Source organism: Podarcis cretensis, assembly GCF_951804945.1.
Source record: "Podarcis cretensis genome assembly, chromosome: 2".
In the NCBI taxonomy this organism is placed as follows: domain Eukaryota; kingdom Metazoa; phylum Chordata; class Lepidosauria; order Squamata; family Lacertidae; genus Podarcis; species Podarcis cretensis.
Window position 1 is genome coordinate 106,759,659 of NC_137171.1, and position 19,048 is coordinate 106,778,706.

At 45.7% G+C, this 19,048-nt stretch overlaps 1 protein-coding gene and 1 long non-coding RNA gene across 4 annotated transcripts in view; one reads left to right on the top strand and one right to left on the bottom strand.

The window, feature by feature from the left end:
- LOC307209225 overlaps positions 1-19,048 on the top strand; it is a 247,000-nt gene that overhangs the window by 163,500 nt on the left and 64,452 nt on the right. The window lies entirely within an intron of this gene.
- LOC307208778 (G-protein coupled receptor 22-like) overlaps positions 2,477-19,048 on the bottom strand; it is a 45,983-nt gene continuing 29,411 nt past the window's right edge. For all 3 annotated transcript variants that reach the window (XM_079963732.1, XM_079963730.1, XM_079963731.1), the window contains one exon: positions 2,477-6,864. In XM_079963732.1, the coding sequence (XP_079819858.1) occupies positions 5,499-6,791 (1,293 nt within the window). In that variant the 5' untranslated portion in view covers positions 6,792-6,864 and the 3' untranslated portion in view covers positions 2,477-5,498. The remainder of the gene's footprint in view (positions 6,865-19,048) is intronic.

The following is a 19,048-nucleotide window of genomic DNA, read 5'->3' on the forward strand; positions in this document are numbered from 1 at the left end:
CTGCATGGCGCCACAGAGCAGCCATACTGGCCTGCAGTGCAGAGCCTAGGGCTTGCTGCAGGGAAGATGGATCAGATCATAGAACTGTAGAGTTGGGAGGAACCCCGAGGAGGGTCATCTAGTCCAACCCCCTGCTGTGCAGGAATCTCAACTAGATCTCACATGACAGATGGCGATTCAACCTCTGCTTTTAAAAACCCAAGGAAGGGAGAGTCCACCACCTCTCGTGGGAGCCTGTTCCACTGTCAAACAGCTCTTACAGTCAGAAAGTTCTTTGTGACTTTGTCAGAATCTCCCTTCTTGTAATTGAATCCATTGGTTTGGGTCCTAGCCTCTGGAGCAGGAGAAAACAAGCTTGTTCCATCTTCCAGGCGACAGCTCTTTAATTTCAAGATGTCTACCATATCTCTTCCGAGTCTTCTCTTTACCAGACTAAACATACCATATTCTCTCAACCATTCCTCATAAGGTTTGCCCTCTCACACTGGTTTCCAGATGCACACAGCAGAGCTGCCAGTGTAAAATTATTCTGCAGATCTGCATCTGCACAACTACAGAGTTCTGGTTATGAAAAGCTGCAACCCTTAAGACAGCATGTAAACCTTAAAGGGGTGCGCCATAGTTAGAAATATATGTCTGTAGTGAATGGGCTTTGGTAACTGCCCAAAGCTTTCTAAAGAATGGAATAGGAATGTAATTGACCAAATATCTGCTCTCAATAATAGCACCAACTCAGTAGTGTACCATGTGATTTGCATGTCCAGGGCCCCAACTTAAATTTGCCAACTCTCCAGTTACAGAATTGCAGGCAACTAAAGTTTGGAAAGGCCCCTTCACTGAAGACCTCGAAATGTTGTCAGTCATAGTGGCCAATGCTTGTATACTTGGATCAGTGATCTGATTTCATGTAAGCAGACCCGCTTATAATTATTATATCACATATAAAAAACCATTGGCTTTGTTTGCATGTAATGGTAAACCATGGCTAAAGACTTACTGGGATTAAGACTGCCCGATCCTAATAAATCATAGTTTATTGTTTGGTGGAACATTGCATAAATGAAGGGTGTTATTGGGCGGAGGGGAACCTCCTATTTAATACTACTGCTCATTTTGATACCTGCCCTGCCACCAGAAGAGAGAAATAACAATGCTCAATTCTAAAAGATATTTCAGCTTTTGCAGTCACTAGGTTTTGCTCTGGAAGGGTAGGATGTGTTGTTAAGAAGCAGCAATTACCAGTAGTTGATAACAGCAATGAAAAATTGTACTTGGCTTGATGTTCAAGGTATTTCCCCCTTCTGGGTGAGACCTGAGATTTACTGCACCTCGGCAATCCATTGAAAAGCAAAACTGAGATCTCACTAGGTGGAAGCACATTCAGAAAACACTCTCCCCATGTGAAAATGATGTCGAAGAGCCCCACTGTGCTGCCACAGCAGTTGCCTTGGCGGGAGACTGTTGGCATTTTGACAGCAGACTCTTCCAATTTTTCCTCAAAAAACTGATTGCCACTATTGACTATAATAAGCAAGTCAACTCCTCCTTGAATGCGGCTTGCTTGTGACAGGGCAGTGTCCAGCACAGAAAATAAACACCCGGTCCTTAGTGGGGAAAAACACTGCCTATGTGTTGTGCTTTTCCATTCTTCCCAACCCCCCTTTCCCCTCCACATTATTTTGCTGTAGTCCTATATCTAGATTTATTTTTTCTATTTATGCACCTGTTCTAAAGGAGCTGGCAGGTGCCTTCCCACACTCTAAAGGAGTGACTCTATAATTACGAAGTGCCAAATAGGGATCTTCTCCCACTGTACATTTTTAAAGCAAACAACTGTTCTCACCATACATCAACCTAACGTTCTAACATTTGTACAACTCAGGTTTGATGTCACGTAAGAAAGCAACAATACTATTGCAAAGATCAGTCACCCCTCCCCATTTTTTTTTTTTTTATGAACCACAGCCGGTATGTGGTCACAGACTGTGGCTGCTCTTTACATCTCATGATTCATTTGTTGGAGTGGGGCCCATTTTATGCGCACCCCAGCCCAATTTCAAAAAGCCTTCTGTAAGGGATTAGTTCTAACCTCTGGCAAGAGCTGTTCGGCAGCCCACTGGGCAGAGGGAGGAAAAGGGGCGCTATAAAGAGGTAGAAAAGAGTGGCAAGGAGAGAGGGCAAAAGAGGGTGACATTGCCCAGTCTTGGCTCTGGCCCTGCCTACTGCAGATGTTGCAGAACTACAACTCTAATCAACTCTAGCAAGCAGGGCCAATGGCCAGGAATGGTGCAAGGACCAAAGGTTCCCTGCTCCTGCCTCAACCCACAGCAGAAAAAAAGGTTGCTCATCTGTATTTTGGATTGTCTCAGGGCAGCTTGAGGCTAAAGATCAGAGCAAGTGAATGAGACAGATGGAAAGTGGCAAAACGTCAAGCCAAGTCTTTTAACCCAAATGAAATAAAGCAGCCTGAAAGAGGTTTAGACTCAAGAGGTTTACTATTCTCCAAGGCAAAGTTCTTCTATAATGGGGGAAAGCCACCATGAATTCCCTACTTACACGCCTTTGGCAGATAGCACAGTCAAGAGGAAGAACCACACTCAGAAAGGTTTCGGTGTATCAGTAGGACATCACAGGAAAATATGGATGTGAGGCATTTGGCAATTGTTTCTGCTGCTCCCTTCCAGTGAGACTACCTCTGGGAAAATACGAGCACAATCTATTACCACTGAGATGATCCCATTCTGCCGGGATGAATCTGCGACTTCTAGCTTTATCTAAAAGGGGCAGTGGGTTGTTCATGTGATGCCAACTGGTTCTACCCTCTGGGAACCCCCCGCGATTTCTGACACATTTCACACACAACTCACCAGCTCTTTTATTGCCTTCAACTGTGGCCATGTTACAGCTTCCAGAATATGACACCTATGGCTAGACTACACCGATACACAAGAGACGAGACAGTCATGTGAAATCCGCCTTCAGACTCCTGGCAGGAAGAAGCTGGGCACCCAAATGTTACTTCCAAGAGGTTCCCCCCCCCTTCCTTTTTCTTTTGCCACGTGGGATGAATGAGGAAGACGTAGCAAGTCTTTTGTTGATAACTGTGCTGGCGGTTGGCATGAAGGATGCAACAGGGCCAGTTTGTGTGACTGTCTGCCTGGCTCTGTGGATACCAGGGAAGGGCTGTGGCTTTGCATGCAGAATATCCCAGGTTTAGTCTCTGGTTAGGGCTAGGGAAAACCCTGGTCTGAAGCTTTGAGGTGCTGCTGCCAATAGGTGCCAATCCTCGTCTGCAATAGACCAACAGTCTGATGGTGTATATTCTTGTATTGCAGTAAGTCTAGGTAAAGGACCAGTCTAATGCCAAGTTTTTAAGAAGCTCGGAAATAAGGAACTATAATGAGCTGCCGTTGACCCGTTAAGGGAAAAAAAAAGTCCTTCTAGAGGCTCTCGCCAGCTTCGTGATCTATTCAGCATTTGCCACGCGCCCACACACTTTTGAGGGGCACTTCTCTGCTCCTCCTGCCATTGGGTGCTGATGAGCCAAAGGATTCTGGGCCTATTCTAAGGGAGAGTGTGGGAGAGAACTGACTGCCTAGCGGCTGACCATATGCTCCTCATGCATTTCTGGGAAGCAGCAAGGAGCGGAATTGTAGCTGGTAGCCTGAGGGCTTTCTTCTCCTTCCCTTCTGACAACCTTCAACGTAACAGCGGCAAGGAAATGATCTCTTGCGAGTGGCTGGGCAGGTGTGTGCCTGTATCTTGGGCAGTGCTGCAACTTTCGTTAGTGCCTAACAGAAGTAAGCTCCACCAAGTCCAGTGGGACTTGCACCCAGCTCAGCTCCCCTAGTACACAAATAGCACCCTTGAGCAGCTCTTTCGCTGCCTGCTCCATAAAGGCCAATCCCAAGCCTTGGCACCTTCCATTTGGCATACTGTCTCCCCCACTCCCCTGTTCCCCCAGAGGCACAGTATGAAAGGGCTGGGTCCAACTCTGCTGTTGATGTATGACTAGGTCCTCTTTCCAGACCATGTTACTTAGAGGATACTGGCTGCAAGGAGGGCGGGGCCAGAGCTCGGTACCAGAGCACCTGCTCTGCATGCAGAAAATGCCCAGTTCTAATCCTGATGTATCTCCCAGTATGGCTGGGAATATCCCCTGCCTGAGACCCTGGACTGCCAGTCAGACAATACTGAGCTAGATGGAACCCAATGGTGTGGGCTTGATATAAGGCAGCTATTGATGTCTGGCCTCTTTTTAAATGAGACATCCGGGGTCGCTTGGGGCATGTCTACACCTACAGTCCCTGTTCCTCTGATTGGAGCGGTCCATTTCCCCCTCCCCTTTCCCCCCAAAAAGCTGTTGCCCGTTTGGTACAGTAGTGAACCTTCAAATCCAGAACTGCAGCTGCACTTAGCATCTGATGCTGGGAGTCAGTGGCCACCAGCGATGGCAGAGGCAAGGAAATCAGCGTCTGCAGTACTGAAGCCTTAAAAAAACACAAAAAAACCCCCAAGTAGGTTGTTGGGAAACTGGTCCCAATATGGAAGTGGTGTGTGGGCGCAGAGCCTAACATAAACCTTTGCAGAAAGGTATGTTTGCCAGGCTCCAGCCATTGTACTGGGAGATCTACAACTGCACATAAACCCACCCCCAAACCATATCATGTTCTGGAGACGGCAGGGGCCTGGGATGATGCAACAGAACAGTGTGTGTCGCTTGCCTAATCTAAGGGGTTCTGGAGAGGAAAGCACAGCAAAACAGTGGGGCCGAGAGCTACGCGAGGCTCACCCCTTCCCCAAATCTGCATTTCCCCCGCAGCCACAAAATGCTTTCTTAGACCTCTTCCTCCACTTCCATCAGCGGGCAGAGAACTTGTTCTAGTCTCCCCGGACTTAGCCAGCAATAAAGAGAACTATGTGTTAGCTGATTAGGCCCATGGGGAAGCTCACTTGCTCACTGCCATGTGGGCTCAACGACCCTATATGCAGGGGACCTCACCCGAGTGGATGTCTTTAGCACAACTCTTGGCACCGATATAAACATTAAATAGGAGTAGTAGTAGTGATCATCATATTGGGTCTCAGTGTGGTGAATCGGCCGGTGCTGTGAGTGGGAAGGCTCGAGCCTTCGTCTTTTACCTCAGACAGTCGGTTGGTTTCAGCGCTGGCAACGGGAAGGCCTTGCACTCTGGGCGCAGGGCCTTTTGTGAGGGATCAGTATCGCACCCTACCCAGAAACACTTGGGGTTTCGGCAAGGCGCCGATGGCTGACCCTCGCTGCTTCGTTAAGACATTGGCTCACCCCCGCTTCTCTCATTCGGTGGCTTTGGGCAGAGGGGTTAGCACCGGTGTTGTAGTTTCTGGCGGCCTCTGTGCCTCCCTCCCCTTTCAGTGTTTGGCACTCGCCGCTCACCAGCTTGGGCGAGGCGGAAGATTCGTACGCCCACCCCCAAACTCTGCTGAACCTCCATTTTGAGGGCTCGGCCCCCTACGCCTCACTCCTTAGCGGCCTCAGTCAGGCAGCGCTCGGCTCCGTCACTACTCCGCAGCCGGCCCTTGCAGCTTTTGCGGGGCGGCTCTACCCAGGAGTTGTGGATGACGGTGCCGCCGGGCGCGGGGTCCACCTGCAGGGCCGACACCACTCGCTTCTTCAGCTTGCTGCGCAGCACGTTCCGCAGCTTCTGGCGGGTGAAGGCGTAGAGGAGCGGGTGGAAGATGGTAGTGCCGTAGGCCATGGCCAGGAAGCAGACGCGCAGCTTGCCCATCAGGGGGCTGGGTCCCAGGCACAGGATCAGCAGGTTGGCAACAGACAGCGGCGCCCAGCACAACAGGAAGGTGGAGATGATGAGCAGGGACATGCGGAAAACCCGCCGCTGGCGCTTCCTCCGGTCACGGTGGCGCTTCACCGCTCGCCGCAGGGCGATGATCACAGAGACCGAGGCTTGCACCCCCATGGGCGGTGGCGTCGGCAGTGCCGGCATGGGCTGAGAGAGCCGCTTGGCTTCCGCTCCGCCGGCCGCCACGCTACTGCTTGGCTCTGCCGATTTCCGCCGCTTCCTCTTCTTGGTCTTGTGGCGCTGGCTGCGCTTGAAGGTGCTGCCGATGCTGATGTTGAGGGCCTGCAGGATCTTGGCGTAGGTCACCAGCATGACGGCCACGGCGGCGAAGAACGTGGGGATCTGGATCGCCAGGTGGTAGGAGGTGCCGAGTTCGGCGTGGAACTCCTCGGGCCCGACGCAGAGCACGGTGCGGTTCTGCCATGTGCTGGCGTGGCCCAGCTCGCCCTCGAGGAAGGGTATGAAGAAGACAGCCAGGGACAGCACCCAGACGCCAGCCAGGAGAAGGATGGCGCGGCCAGGGGTCAGCACACGCTGCGCCGGCCGCACCGAGATGTCGTAGCGGTCCAGGCTGATCACCAGCACGTTGGTGGCCGTGGCTACGCTGCTGAAGGTGATGCACGCCTCGTGGAAGCAGCAGAGCAGTGTGGCGGCCCGGTCGGGGGGCACCAAGACCACCACCATGGTAAGTGGGGCGCACACCACGCATATGAGCACGTCCAGCACGTGCAAGTTCATGGTCACCATGTTGCTGACAGAGTCCACCAGGCCAGCCTGCAGGCAATACAGCACCAAGACGGTCAAGTTGCTGCTGACTCCCAGTACGATTTCCAACATGAGGAAGCCCGTCAGTGAGACCTGGAAGCCCAGCGGGTAGGGCAGCGTCCAGCTGGGGTCAGGGGTCACCCCGTCTGTCGTCTCCAGGATAGTGTCGAACATGGGAGTCTCCATGGCTGAGAGGGCATGGAGGTGTGGGCATAGTCCGTGGAATGAATGGGCTTGAGGTTGCAGGCAGCTCTCTCACCTGTGGGGAGAGAGAGGTACCATCAAGTATCATCAAAGCAGCAAGATGAACCTTTGCATTGACAGCAGCAGCCTGGGACAGTGTTTACACCTGGGGCTAACTAGAACCCTGAGGAGTCTTCCTCACGTCACAAAGTTTGCCACTGGCATCCCATCCATCACCTAGGCCAGCCTTCCCACAGCCTAGTGGGCTAGGGAAGGCTGCGGTTCACTGAGGAGGATGAGAATTGTAGTCCCAATAATATCTGGAGGGCACCCAGTTTCGGAAGGCTGGCCTAGGTGATGGGAAGGTGGAATGAAATAGGCATCCTAGCTTAACCCCAATAGGCAGAATGGGTTTTGTTTTGCTCCCCGCCCCCCCCAAAGCAACAACAGGGACACCTTACCACAAGGTGAAAGATCTCTGCACCACCACCATGGAGTGAAACAGATATGCAATCTGTGCATTAACTTCACTGAAAATTTCATGCCGTTCCTTTGCCATGCAGTAATCGCTGGCATTCCCCCCCCCCCTTAATGGATGAGGTTTCCCTGTCACTCAAGCTCACTATCCAAGTAAGGAACAGTTAAGAGAGCATTGATAAGAGATGCAGAGCCATTGTGTATTCCCCTCACCCCTGAGCAGCTGAAGTTTTCAAAAGCGCTTATCTGTATGTATTCTAACACGTCCTCCGTGATCATGAGAGCAAAGATTTCCAGGAATTGAAATTCTGTACGCACCTACCCACCATAATAAACCTCGAAGGGGTACTTGGAAGCAGGCATGAAAGACAGAAAAGACAGTCGCCTGCAGGAAAATGAGTGGATTTGTGGATTCAGAGACATTGAATTGTGCAGGGAGGAAACTGTCCGCTATGGGATTCTAGCAGTGACTGAACTTAACATGGGCATTCTCCAAGCCCCCTCCCTTCCAAGCCCCCACAAATCAGGAAAGCATTAGCACAGGTGGAGAAGACTCCAGACTCTGCTTTCCCCAAGAGCTAAATAACTAATCTGCCTCCTGGCCAAACTACACATTTTTAGATATGTAACCCCCAACTGCTGTTCATTCCAAGGCAGAGGAATGGGCAATTTTCAGTGGTAAAGTGAAGGAGGAAGGCTGTGTTTAACGCTTCCCCACCTGATGATTTCCCCCTGTAAACCGCCCCCCTTCACTTGCTCCAACTCTGGAAGCCAGATGTGTTTGCCTCTGCAAACAGAAGTCAAGAATATCTTATGATGGAGAAAAGCTGCTCACAGCAGAAAAATTGGTGAGAGAAGGGTTAAGCACCCTCTGCCTGCCACTTATTTGCTGAAAACCACCTCCCTCTGAAGCTGCTTTTTCCTAGAAGGGTTAATATACGTACATTTGCCGCTACTGTGAGCTTAGCCCCTAGAAAACACAAGGAAAAATAAAAGAAAGAGAAACTGCTGGATAAATTACCTATACGATGTTACTCGGGGAGGAAAGATCCACTTCCAGAATGAAATACACAAAATCTGGACACAAACGGATTCATATTTTATTGTAACATATTGTGTGACTATCGACCAGTGCCGTTCCAGAAGGGGGAGGAAAACGAAAAGCACAACACAAGGCAAAAATTAGCACAAACTGAGGGAGATGCCAACCAACACCAGCTCCTTCTGGCAGTTTAGAATGAGCCAGAGCCAAATTATCCCAATCAAAATTCAGCAGTTGAGAAAGAAGACTGCGGGGTTTTAATGCCATGTGAGCCTCCATGCAGGTTTTGGACAAAAAGGTAGGGTGAAGAAATACATGCAGAGGATAAACAAATACATATAAGATTTCTCCAAGAAGTCGTAACAGGCTAGAGAAGTTTGTATGTAAGAGCGTACCTTTTCTTTGTTTGATATGCCTCAGTCACGCATCTCTAAAATCAACTAGATATGACATTTTGATAGCAAAAAGTTCGTGGAGTTGAATGGCACTGGGTGATACCTCAGGTAAGTTGTACTTGGAAATTGATGGGCCTAACTTCATTAATTTCAGTGGGTCTACTCTACCAACTGCCATTTTTTTATTTTTTGATATTATTAATTAATTAAATTTATATACCGCCCTATACTCAGGGGTCTCAGGGCGGTTCACGGAATAAAATCAAGATATAAAACCACAAAATACATAATAAAAATAGAAACAACAATCCAATAGCGCCCCTCCCCTGCCAAAACCACATTTTAAATGGGCATAGGATGTAAATCAGATCAACCAAAGGCCTGGTTAAAAAGGAATGTTTTTGCTTGGCGCCTAAAGGTGTATAATGAAGGCGCCAGGTGAACTTCCCTGGGGAGGGCATTCCACAGATGGGGAGCCACTGCAGAGAAGGCCCCGTTCTCGTCTTGCCACCCTCCGGACCTCTCAGGGTCCGGCTAAGTTCATATTGAAAGAGGCGATCCTTGAGGTATTGCGGTCCTGAGCTGCTTCATGCCTGTTTCCAAGTACCCCTTCAGGGATTATTTTACTATTTCTATCGCACTTGTGGCACTTATTTTAGGCCCTTGATAATCTTTGTGGATTGTGGAATATTCCTGTGGTGGTTTTTTTTGTAATTGTTTTTATGTTGCTTAATCTAACCTTAATATAACCTACTGTTTGAAATGCAGACAGGTGGGGGGTGCAAAGTGAGTAGAAATACGCCTGTGAAAGCATATAATGAAACGCACTTGCATTTTAGGCTGCGTATAATGGTTGCATAATAGGTGGTGAACCACCCTGCAATTGATTTGTGTGCAAAGGGAGGCCTTGAAATATTGTAAATAATAAATACCAGCAGCCCTGTGATCCCATGTCTGAGCTGAAGCATGGTTTCCTTGGATGAATCTCGGCTGGAACAGACTGGTTATCCAACAGCAGAGAAGACTTCACCTGAGGAAACCTTGGCATTGCACAGATTTGCTGCAATGGTAGCAGCAGCAGCAGCAGCAACTCCCCCTCCTCAAAGTCTACTCTGGAATCTGTTAATTACATTTTAATTCACAACAGCTAAACGCACGGTATTTCTCGCCTGTAAAGAATGTAACCGATTGCATCCGTATGGTATAGTTGCTTACCAACAAAATGTGTACAAAAACACACACACGACTGCTTGCTTCACCAATTTTAAGCCTTTGGGGGAACTTTTTGCACTAAGGTTTTAAAACGTTAGAGGAATGAGCCTCTTTCCCAAAATTAAGTCCTCTGGTTTGGTCAATAAACAAACCGAAGTCCTTTTACCCTCGAAAGGAGATATGCAGCGCTGCCTGCTTTTGAACGTAATGCTGGGAAAGTTGTCCCTCTCTCTTGACAATGCTCGGACTCAGGATCACAAAAAAACCAACTGATAGGCAGGGGATTAAGGGCAGACAAAATGGAGTGCGTCTTCTCACAGCACATAATCAATTCAGGGAATTCACTCCACAAGATGTGGCAGCCACTAGGTTAGACTTAAGACGGCTTTAAAAAAAGATAAGGCCATACTAATTGAGGGTGTGCCTATCCATGGCTATTTGCTGTGGTGGCCTTTTTGAAGCCCTCATGTGCTGTGATAGGAATTTCAGGGGCAGTATATCAGTATTTATAACAGTTGCTGGATGTGTGTGTGTGTGTGTGTGTGTGTGTGTGTGTGTGTGTTTAATTATGCCTTAATTTGAAGGTCTTCTGTTCATCAACATTAAAAAAAATGTATTTATGTATTTATAACAGTTGCTGTGTGTGTGTCTGTGTGGAATTATGCCTTAATTCGAAGGTCTTCTGTTCATCAACATAAAAAAAGAAGAGATCTGTCTTAAGCTTATTACGTGTTTTTGAAGGATTGTGTTATTTTATCGATTTTATGTAAACCACCCTGTGGCTTTTACAAAGGGTAGTTTATAAATCATCTAAATAATAATAATACGAATAGATTGGATACATATTGCAAAAAGATTTGCATATTAAATCATATATACACAATTAAAAAGGAGGCTGATGTAACTTGCACCCAGTGCTTTCCAGCCTGTACATCATTGGCCTTCAGGCCTTTCCTCACAAACGGCTCCAGGAAAATGCCTCATATGTTTCATGGCATAGTTACACCATCATCTTCCTAAGATGAACTAGAGAGAAAGTAGGGGGCGCATTGGAAGATGGCCGACAATACCATCTCTCCGACTCACACGGGGTAATTAAGAGGCTGTTATGGGAGTAGGTAGCCTCCCTTGTTGCCCCAAGGAAATGGGGGACACTGCCCTTGCCTGCTGTGCCCATAAATCACCCCCTAATTCGAAAGAAGGGGGTGAGGGCCCTAGGCAGAATGCCCCCGTGTGGTCCTCGGCTCTCCTGGACGCTGTCTCTGATCACGCACTAGTTGCAGCAATTTGGAATAATTAATTACAAAAGAAGCAAATGCACATATTTCAAGTGAAGAAGGGGAGTGAAGTCTGCTAATTTAAGAGACCTCTGCGAAAGAAGACGACGGGCTGGAGAAACAGGAATATTTTACGATGAAGATACACCAAAGGCGGGGTATGTTGACAATGGGGCTGAATGGGGGTGGGGGTGGGGGAAACCTTTTTTACTTTCCTTCTATGTGATTTACAAGAACCCCTCCTCATTAGAACCGTCGGTTGAACTGACCCAAGCAGGATGATTAAGGTCTGTGTGGAGATAAACTTTAACCAAAAGTATGCTTTATGGAGACAGAGAAGCAATAAGAGCTTTTGGAATGGCGCAGCAATTAATTCGGAGTCGCCATCTTGCCAAAGGATTTATAGCTGGGAGGAAGAATGGACTTGGTTTTCATTTTTTTTTTTTATAAAAATTTTTATTGGGTTTTTACATTTTATAAAGACACACACACATAAAAAGACAAAGACAACACATATACATTTTCATACCCTTACTTTCTTTACCCTCTTTCCCGGACTTCCCCCCACCCCCTCTTCATACATCCCAATTCCAATAATTAGTTCAGCAAGTTCTTGTCTATCATCTTAAACATATTGTTATTATTTTTAAAACTTAGCTCTTTTTAGTTGTCCACATTTAACTTATCCAATTCTCTTATAAACATTAAATCCTTTTTCTAAGGTCGACCTAACTTCCCTTCCATGAATTTCTCCCATTCTTATACTAATTATAGATCACAATAGCCAAATACAAAAATCATAAAATTTTGAAATTCAATTCTCCCCTCCCTCCCTACCCCGGTCTCCGTCCCTTCCCAAGCAAATGTCCACAAAAACAGTTCCTTTTTTTTTTTTAATAATTTTTATTCATTTTTCAGATAGATAACAAAAACAATACAAAACAGTATAATTTCAATCTCATCATTTCATACCCTTTTTTCTTTTGACTTCCCCATACCTCCCCATCCCTGCATCCTTGTTTAATAGTTCTTTAGCAACCCTTAGGTCCATTATCTTAATTCCCTTTCATAAAGATTCCTTTAGTTTTTTTGATTACTGCTGCAATTCTTTACCTCTTACCCCCTGACATCTTAACATTCCTCAATCTTACAATTATTTTTAAGATATATTTTAAATTTCTTCCAGTCCTCTTCCACTGTCTCTTTCCCCTGGTCACAGATTCTGCCCGTCATCTCGGCCAGTCCCATAAAGTCAATCACCTTTGTTTGCCATTCTTCCAGAGTAGGTAGTTCTTGCGTCTTCCAATACTTTGCCAGTAGAATTCTTGCTGCTGTAGTGGCATACATAAAGAAAATCCTGTCCTTCCTTAACACCACTTGGCCAACCATGCCCAAGAGGAAAGCCTCTGGTTTCTTAGGAAAAGTCCACTTAAGGACCTTCTTAATTTCATTATAGATCATTTCCCAGAAAGCTTTAACCTTTGGGCAGGTCCACCAAAGGTGGTAGAAAGTGCCTTCAGTCTCATTACATTTCCAACACTTATTATTAGGCAAGTGGTAAATTTTTGCAAGCTTGACTGGGGTCATGTACCACCGATAGATCATTTTCATAATATTTTCTTTTAAAGCATTACATGCAGTAAATTTGATACCGGTGGTCCATAACTGTTCCCAGTCAGCAAACATAATATCATGACCAATATCTTGTGCCCATTTAATCATTGCTGATTTCACCGTTTCATCCTGTGTGTTCCACTTCAACAGCAAGTTATACATTTTTGATAAGTTCTTAGTATTGGGTTCCAACAGTTCTGTTTCTAGTTTTGACTTCTCTTTCTGAAATCCTATTTTTCTGTCCTGTTTAAATGTCTCATTTATCTGATGGTAATGCAACCAATCTCGAACCTTAGGCTTTAGTTTCTCATAACTCTGAAGTTTCACCCTTTCACCATCATATTCTAAAATTTCATGATATTTTGGCCATTTAGAGTCCATATTAAGCTTTTTTACTTCCCTAGCTTCCATTGGTGACACCCACCTAGGGGTTTTACTTTCCAGCAGATCTTTATATCTAATCCAAACATTATACAATGCTTTCCTCACAATATGGTTTTTAAAACTTTTATACACCTTTACCTTGTCATACCATAAGTATGCATGCCAACCAAAGCTATTGTCGTACCCTTCCAGGTCCAAAATGTCAGTGTTCTCAAGAAGTAGCCAGTGTTTCAACCAGCAGAAAGCTGCCGATTCATAATAAAGTCTTAAGTCCGGCAGGGCAAACCCCCCTCTATCCTTTGCATCAGTTAAAATCTTAAATTTAATTCTGGGCTTTTTGCCCTGCCAGACAAATTTTGATATGTCTTTCTGCCACTTCTTGAAACAATCCATCTTGTCCAAAATCTGCAACATCTGGAATAAAAACAGCATTCTAGGCAATACATTCATCTTAATAGTAGCAATTCGGCCTAACAAGGAAAGTTTCAACCTTGACCATATTTCCAGATCCTTCTTTACCTCTGCCCAACTTTTTTCCACAAAAACAGTTCCTAGCCCGGACTCCTCACATCCGAGGCCCTCAACTCTCTGTTAGTCTCTCTCTGCCGATTTTGTTGGTAATCCTTTTTGTTGGTCCTCAGGTCTCGAAGGAGTTCTGTCACAGTCACAACAAATTTTCTTCCATCCGAAATATTTAGAAGCAGTTGCTGCAAAAGGTCAGCTGCTCTCCCATACTCAAAAAGGAAGTCCCAATCATATTTCTTTATTCTTTTAAATTCCAGTGTTCCAAGTACTCCAGGGACTTCCTTCTTCATCTTTCTCATCTTTCGCAGATTTATAATCCGAAGATCTTCTTCTTTCTTTTCTGACAATATAAATTTCTGGTTGGTATTTTCTGCCTGTACTTTCTCCACTCCTTCTTTATCTCCATCGGTTCCAAAGATGTCATTTCTGGTTCAGCCGCAGATTCTTTATCAGTTGAATCCTTTATGTATTCAGCAGAGTTGTTTGTTTTAGAATTCAAGGTCAAAAGTTCTTTGTTCATAGCCGTGCTCTGCTCTTGCAAAATTCCCACGAGAAAAAACATTTTTTCTATCTCTGCCAGTAATTTTCCCTCTGCAGCCATTGTAATGTCTCTAGTTCCCCCTAGGGGGGTTCCAATTGCTTAATAGTCCTTTTCCAACAATCCGTCACTTTGTTGTTTATTACTACTTTGTTTCCAACCACCTCTATTCAAATGTAACACCTTTAGTTCAGAGAGTTATTAAGTAGCAAAGTTCTTAACTTTAACTGCCCGTTTGACAGCTCCTTTGACAGCTGTCAAACTCCTTATTCTTTTTCCTCCGGCACCCGCACAGGACGCTCCCGGGTTCGGGGGGGGGTTTACCCGAACACTTCCAAGAGTCCTCCCTTTCTCGCCAGCACAAAAACTTATTCTGTCAAATTCATGGAAATATCTTTGTCTAACACCACAAAAACAATAATCTTTCCACCTTAGTTCTCCGGTTCTTGCTTTAAATCATTTGTAGGTAGGGGGGGTGCGGACTTCCCTTTAGCGCATCCCCCGGTCGTGCCAAATTCCAAGGTAAAACAAAATTTTTAAAGTCCAAATTCCATTTTACTCACGGGTTGTTTGTTTTCCAGTCCAAATTTTGGGAAAAAAGTCAGCGCTCTCCGGCCATGGCTCGCGGCTTCGCTCCACTGAAGTAGCGGTCTACTCCCAGCACCACGCCACTCTCCGTACCCTCTCCGTAGCCTTTAAAAAGGCTCTTCGTGGGTCGGGGAGGGCGCTTAAAGGTGCCCACCGAGTCACCAAGTCCGCAGGCTTCCGCGCCTGCGGTTTCTAAGGGTCCCCGCGTCACCGGTGTGGTAAGACCCGTCTTCAGCAGAGCCAATTCCCTCCGGAGCTCGGAGGGAATCCGCCATTAACCGATCGCGCTAACCCGGAAGTCAGAATGGACTTGGTTTTCAGACTGCATTCCTAGTGAATCTCCTCAGAGGTTTTGAGAAAGGAGGCAGATTGGTGAAGATTAATGACGCTAAGACTGTTTTGATGTATGGAAGTGATGTTATATGGAAAACGTCTGGATATGGCTACTGGATAAAAAAAATAATAATAACCACGCAGGATTACAAACTGTTCTAACCAGCTTGCGGAGACTGTCAGAGGTCACAAAGAGAAAGGAAAAATATATGAAAATAACTACAAGAGATGTGGAAAAATAATAAGAAAGGACTGGATAGTACTGTGAACATCATAAGGTTAGATTTGTGGACATTAAAAACAGCAGTAAGAAGCAAGAAGTTGATTGGATCCCTTTGGAACTTGAAATATGGGTACCCCCAACAAAAATTTAAAATTCAGCTGTGTAATTTGGAATTTATGTAATTTGGTTTGATTTGATGTGATTTGTCGGTTAATAAAAATTATTCTTAAAAAAAAGAGAAAGTTCCATGTTCTGTAATACTGGCGCCCTATGGGTCATAAACAAAAAGCCTTTTAAAGAAGGGAGGACTTGTGAGTCTGGAACAGATCCTTAAGGTGAAAGAGGAGTCAATAGCTTCATGTCAGGGCTGAACTGCAGCTATCAGTTATATAACCTGAGAGCCCATTTTCCACTGGAAAGTACTCTTCCTTTGCAACTCGCCTCCGACTGTTTTACTCCCAACAGTTATGGGACCCCATTAGGGAAAAAGCAGGTGGGTGGGTGGACAGATTCAGAGATAAACAGGTTACGCACTCTCCTCCCGTCTCACAAAGTGCCCCTTCAGAAGGCTGCTCTATGGTTGAGAAAAGGCCTTCAGGCTAATGTCATATACTGTACAAGGTGAAATCTGAATCCCAGTCTAGTCATGGTTCGAGGTTCCCAAACCAATCTGCCAATCTGGTTTTTATAATACGCTGTCAGTGAACTGATTGAAGGGGATCTAGTGGCAAACCCCCCCCCCCCTTTAAATTGCCACACCAACATGAAAACAGGTTAGACTATTCCAGTTTTGATGGGTTTTAAGAGTAAAGATCATCACCTTGCCAACAAAGGTCCGTATAGTTAAAGCTATGGTTTTCCCCGTAGTGATGTATGGAAGTGAGAGCTGGACCATAAAGAAGGCTGATCACCGAAGAATTGATGCTTTTGAATTATGGTGCTGGAGGAGACTCTTGAGAGTCCCATGGACTGCAAGAAGATCAAACCTATCCATTCTTAAGGAAATCAGCCCTGAGTGCTCACTGGAAGGACAGATCCTGAAGCTGAGACGAATACTTTGGCCATCTCATGAGAAGAGAAGACTCCCTGGAAAAGACCCTGATGTTGGGAAAGATGGAGGGCACAAGGAGAAGGGGACGACAGAGGACGAGATGGTTGGATAGTGTTCTTGAAGCTACCAGCATGAGTTTGACTAAACTGCGGGAGGCAGTGGAAGACAGGAGTGCCTGGCATGCTCTGGTCCATGGGGTCACGAAGAGTCGGACACGACTAAACAACAACAACAACAACAACAAGAGTAAAGATGGACACAGCATTCAAATTATGATGGTGATTGGTTAAACACCCTGAAAACACACCTTCGTTTTAGCATCGTAGAATGCGTTCAGAAAAACAAACTGATTTTGTAAGTTTCTGGCATTTCCAGGGAAACCTGTTCATGGTGGGTTTAACTGGCTAGTGCCTGCAATATCATCAACCTATTCTCCCACAAATCATTTTTGGAGCATTTATGCAGCTGTTTTTGAAATATTTGTGAGGGGATGCTTTGTTTTGGTAAAGTGAGATGTGAATGTTTGTTAACTATTTTTAAAAGATGAAACATGCCTTTCTGAAACATGAAGGTAATACTGGGAGCTGACCCAGCATATGTCTTGCAAATATTATGTACACTATAAGGAAACTGAAGCCACAGTAATACACACAAGTGAATAAAACCACAGTGATTAAAGAATGTTACATCTGTCTTTTCATTCTAAATTTCTTTCAGCTAGGAAAAGAAAACGTCATCTTTTCTACATAATAGAATGTTAAGAACACCAGGAGACTGCAAGTCACAAAGAACAAGCTGTATGTTACCTTCCCTACAGAGAGAATGAGAGTCTGAAAATGTTCAGTTATATATACCTGGGACTAATTATAAATGGGTTGGGAAACTTCAGAGGAGCCATCAGTGCATCAGAGGAGAAAGCTCTCAATGTTCTACACATTGAAGAAGCTACTAATTAGGCACCACCACTACCCCCCTCTAAAATTAATGCTGGAGCTTATCCAAATCCTTATACTTCAGGGGAGTGGAATCTGAAGACCAAACGTGCCAAGCGACCAGGTTAGCTGAAACAAAATCCCCACAGATTAGTCTGCTGTCAGAAGTTCAGCAATCAGCATTCCCTGTATGTCAAAAATGGGGGCAAGAAAGCAGAACTGGGGTATTTTCCTCATTGTTAATGTGACCCACCCGGAACTTGATGGTCAAACTGTTAGGATTCTTCCTCCGTGTTTGTAGTCATGGGATTGTTGTCTATCACATGATGGTGTATGTTTTCATTCCACAGTGTGGGAAGTGACGGAGACAGGATGTTTGTGTTACTGTGTTCCGTGAAGTGGGACTATTGTCCTTTGTTCTTTCTCTCTTTGGAGTCTGATGAGAAAGAGGAAGGAGCTAAAGCAAAATGCTTTGAGTGTATTACAGTCATACCTCTGGTTGCGAATGTGATCCGTGCGGGAGGCACATTCGCAACCCGCAGCATTTGCAGTCTGAAGTGCCATGTCTGCGCACGTGCATGACGCGATTCGGCGCTTCTGCGCATGATGTCATTTTGTGCTTCTGCGCATGCGTTGAAACCCGGAAGTAACCCGTTCCAGTACTTCCGTGTTTGGCACAGTCCACAACCCAAAAACGCGTTACCCACAGGGTTCGTAACCTGAGGTATGACTGTATATGTAAATAAACGTAGATTAGCTGAAATGCTGTGCTACTGAGTTCTGTTACGCAAATTGCAAATACTCTGCAGTGTGCTGATGCTTCTTGGTATCAGTCACTGTGAAGTTTGGGCTGAACAAAGGTTTTGAAGCTCCCGACCGACCGAACAGGAGGGAGAGAACATGCCAGTCGGGCATGTGTCTCTGCCAGGGTCCTACACGAGAGTAGGACAATCCTAACAAAAACTGCTTGCCAATCCTCACATGATAAAGTTGTTCCGGGTGCTATCTTTCTTTGAGCTTTCAACTGCGGTATCTGTGTTAGGGCCTCGTAACTTGAGATACTGCAGCTTTGGAACAGCTTCCATAAAAGTTTTCCACTGAGCCCTCACTCTCTAGCTACATTTAGATAAAAGCCAATCTATTTGTGCAACCTCTTAATATCTAAGGCGGTTACTATTCTCCTGCTGTCGTTTGCTCCAGTTCAGGCATTCTGTTTTAGTAATTGTTTTTATGGTTCAATTGTTCATTGCCTTCTATATATAAACAGAATAAGCCAATTTAAACATCCTCTTCCATTTTTTGTTGCGATTCCTTCTTTTAACAGCCCATGGAAGTGTTCCTGGTACCATCATTTATCACTTATATACAGCATTTTGCCGCCTCGATTTGTAAAGTGGTTCGCTCTATGTGTATTATCATTCTTTGTTCCCAATTTACAGAGGGGGAACTGGGACGGAAAGTGGTTTCCCAAAGGTCACAAATATGCCTGTGGCAGGGAAGGGACCTCAAATTCCAGTCCGAGTCTGCTCATTAGCACACACTGGCTGGCTGGCAGTCCCCAAGGAAGGCAAAAAGGTTGTAGAATCCAATAAAAAGGTATTTCTGGGCATTCTGGGCAGATGGCCCCGAAAAGTGATTTTGAAACTCTGCCTCTGAATGGTGGTAAGGT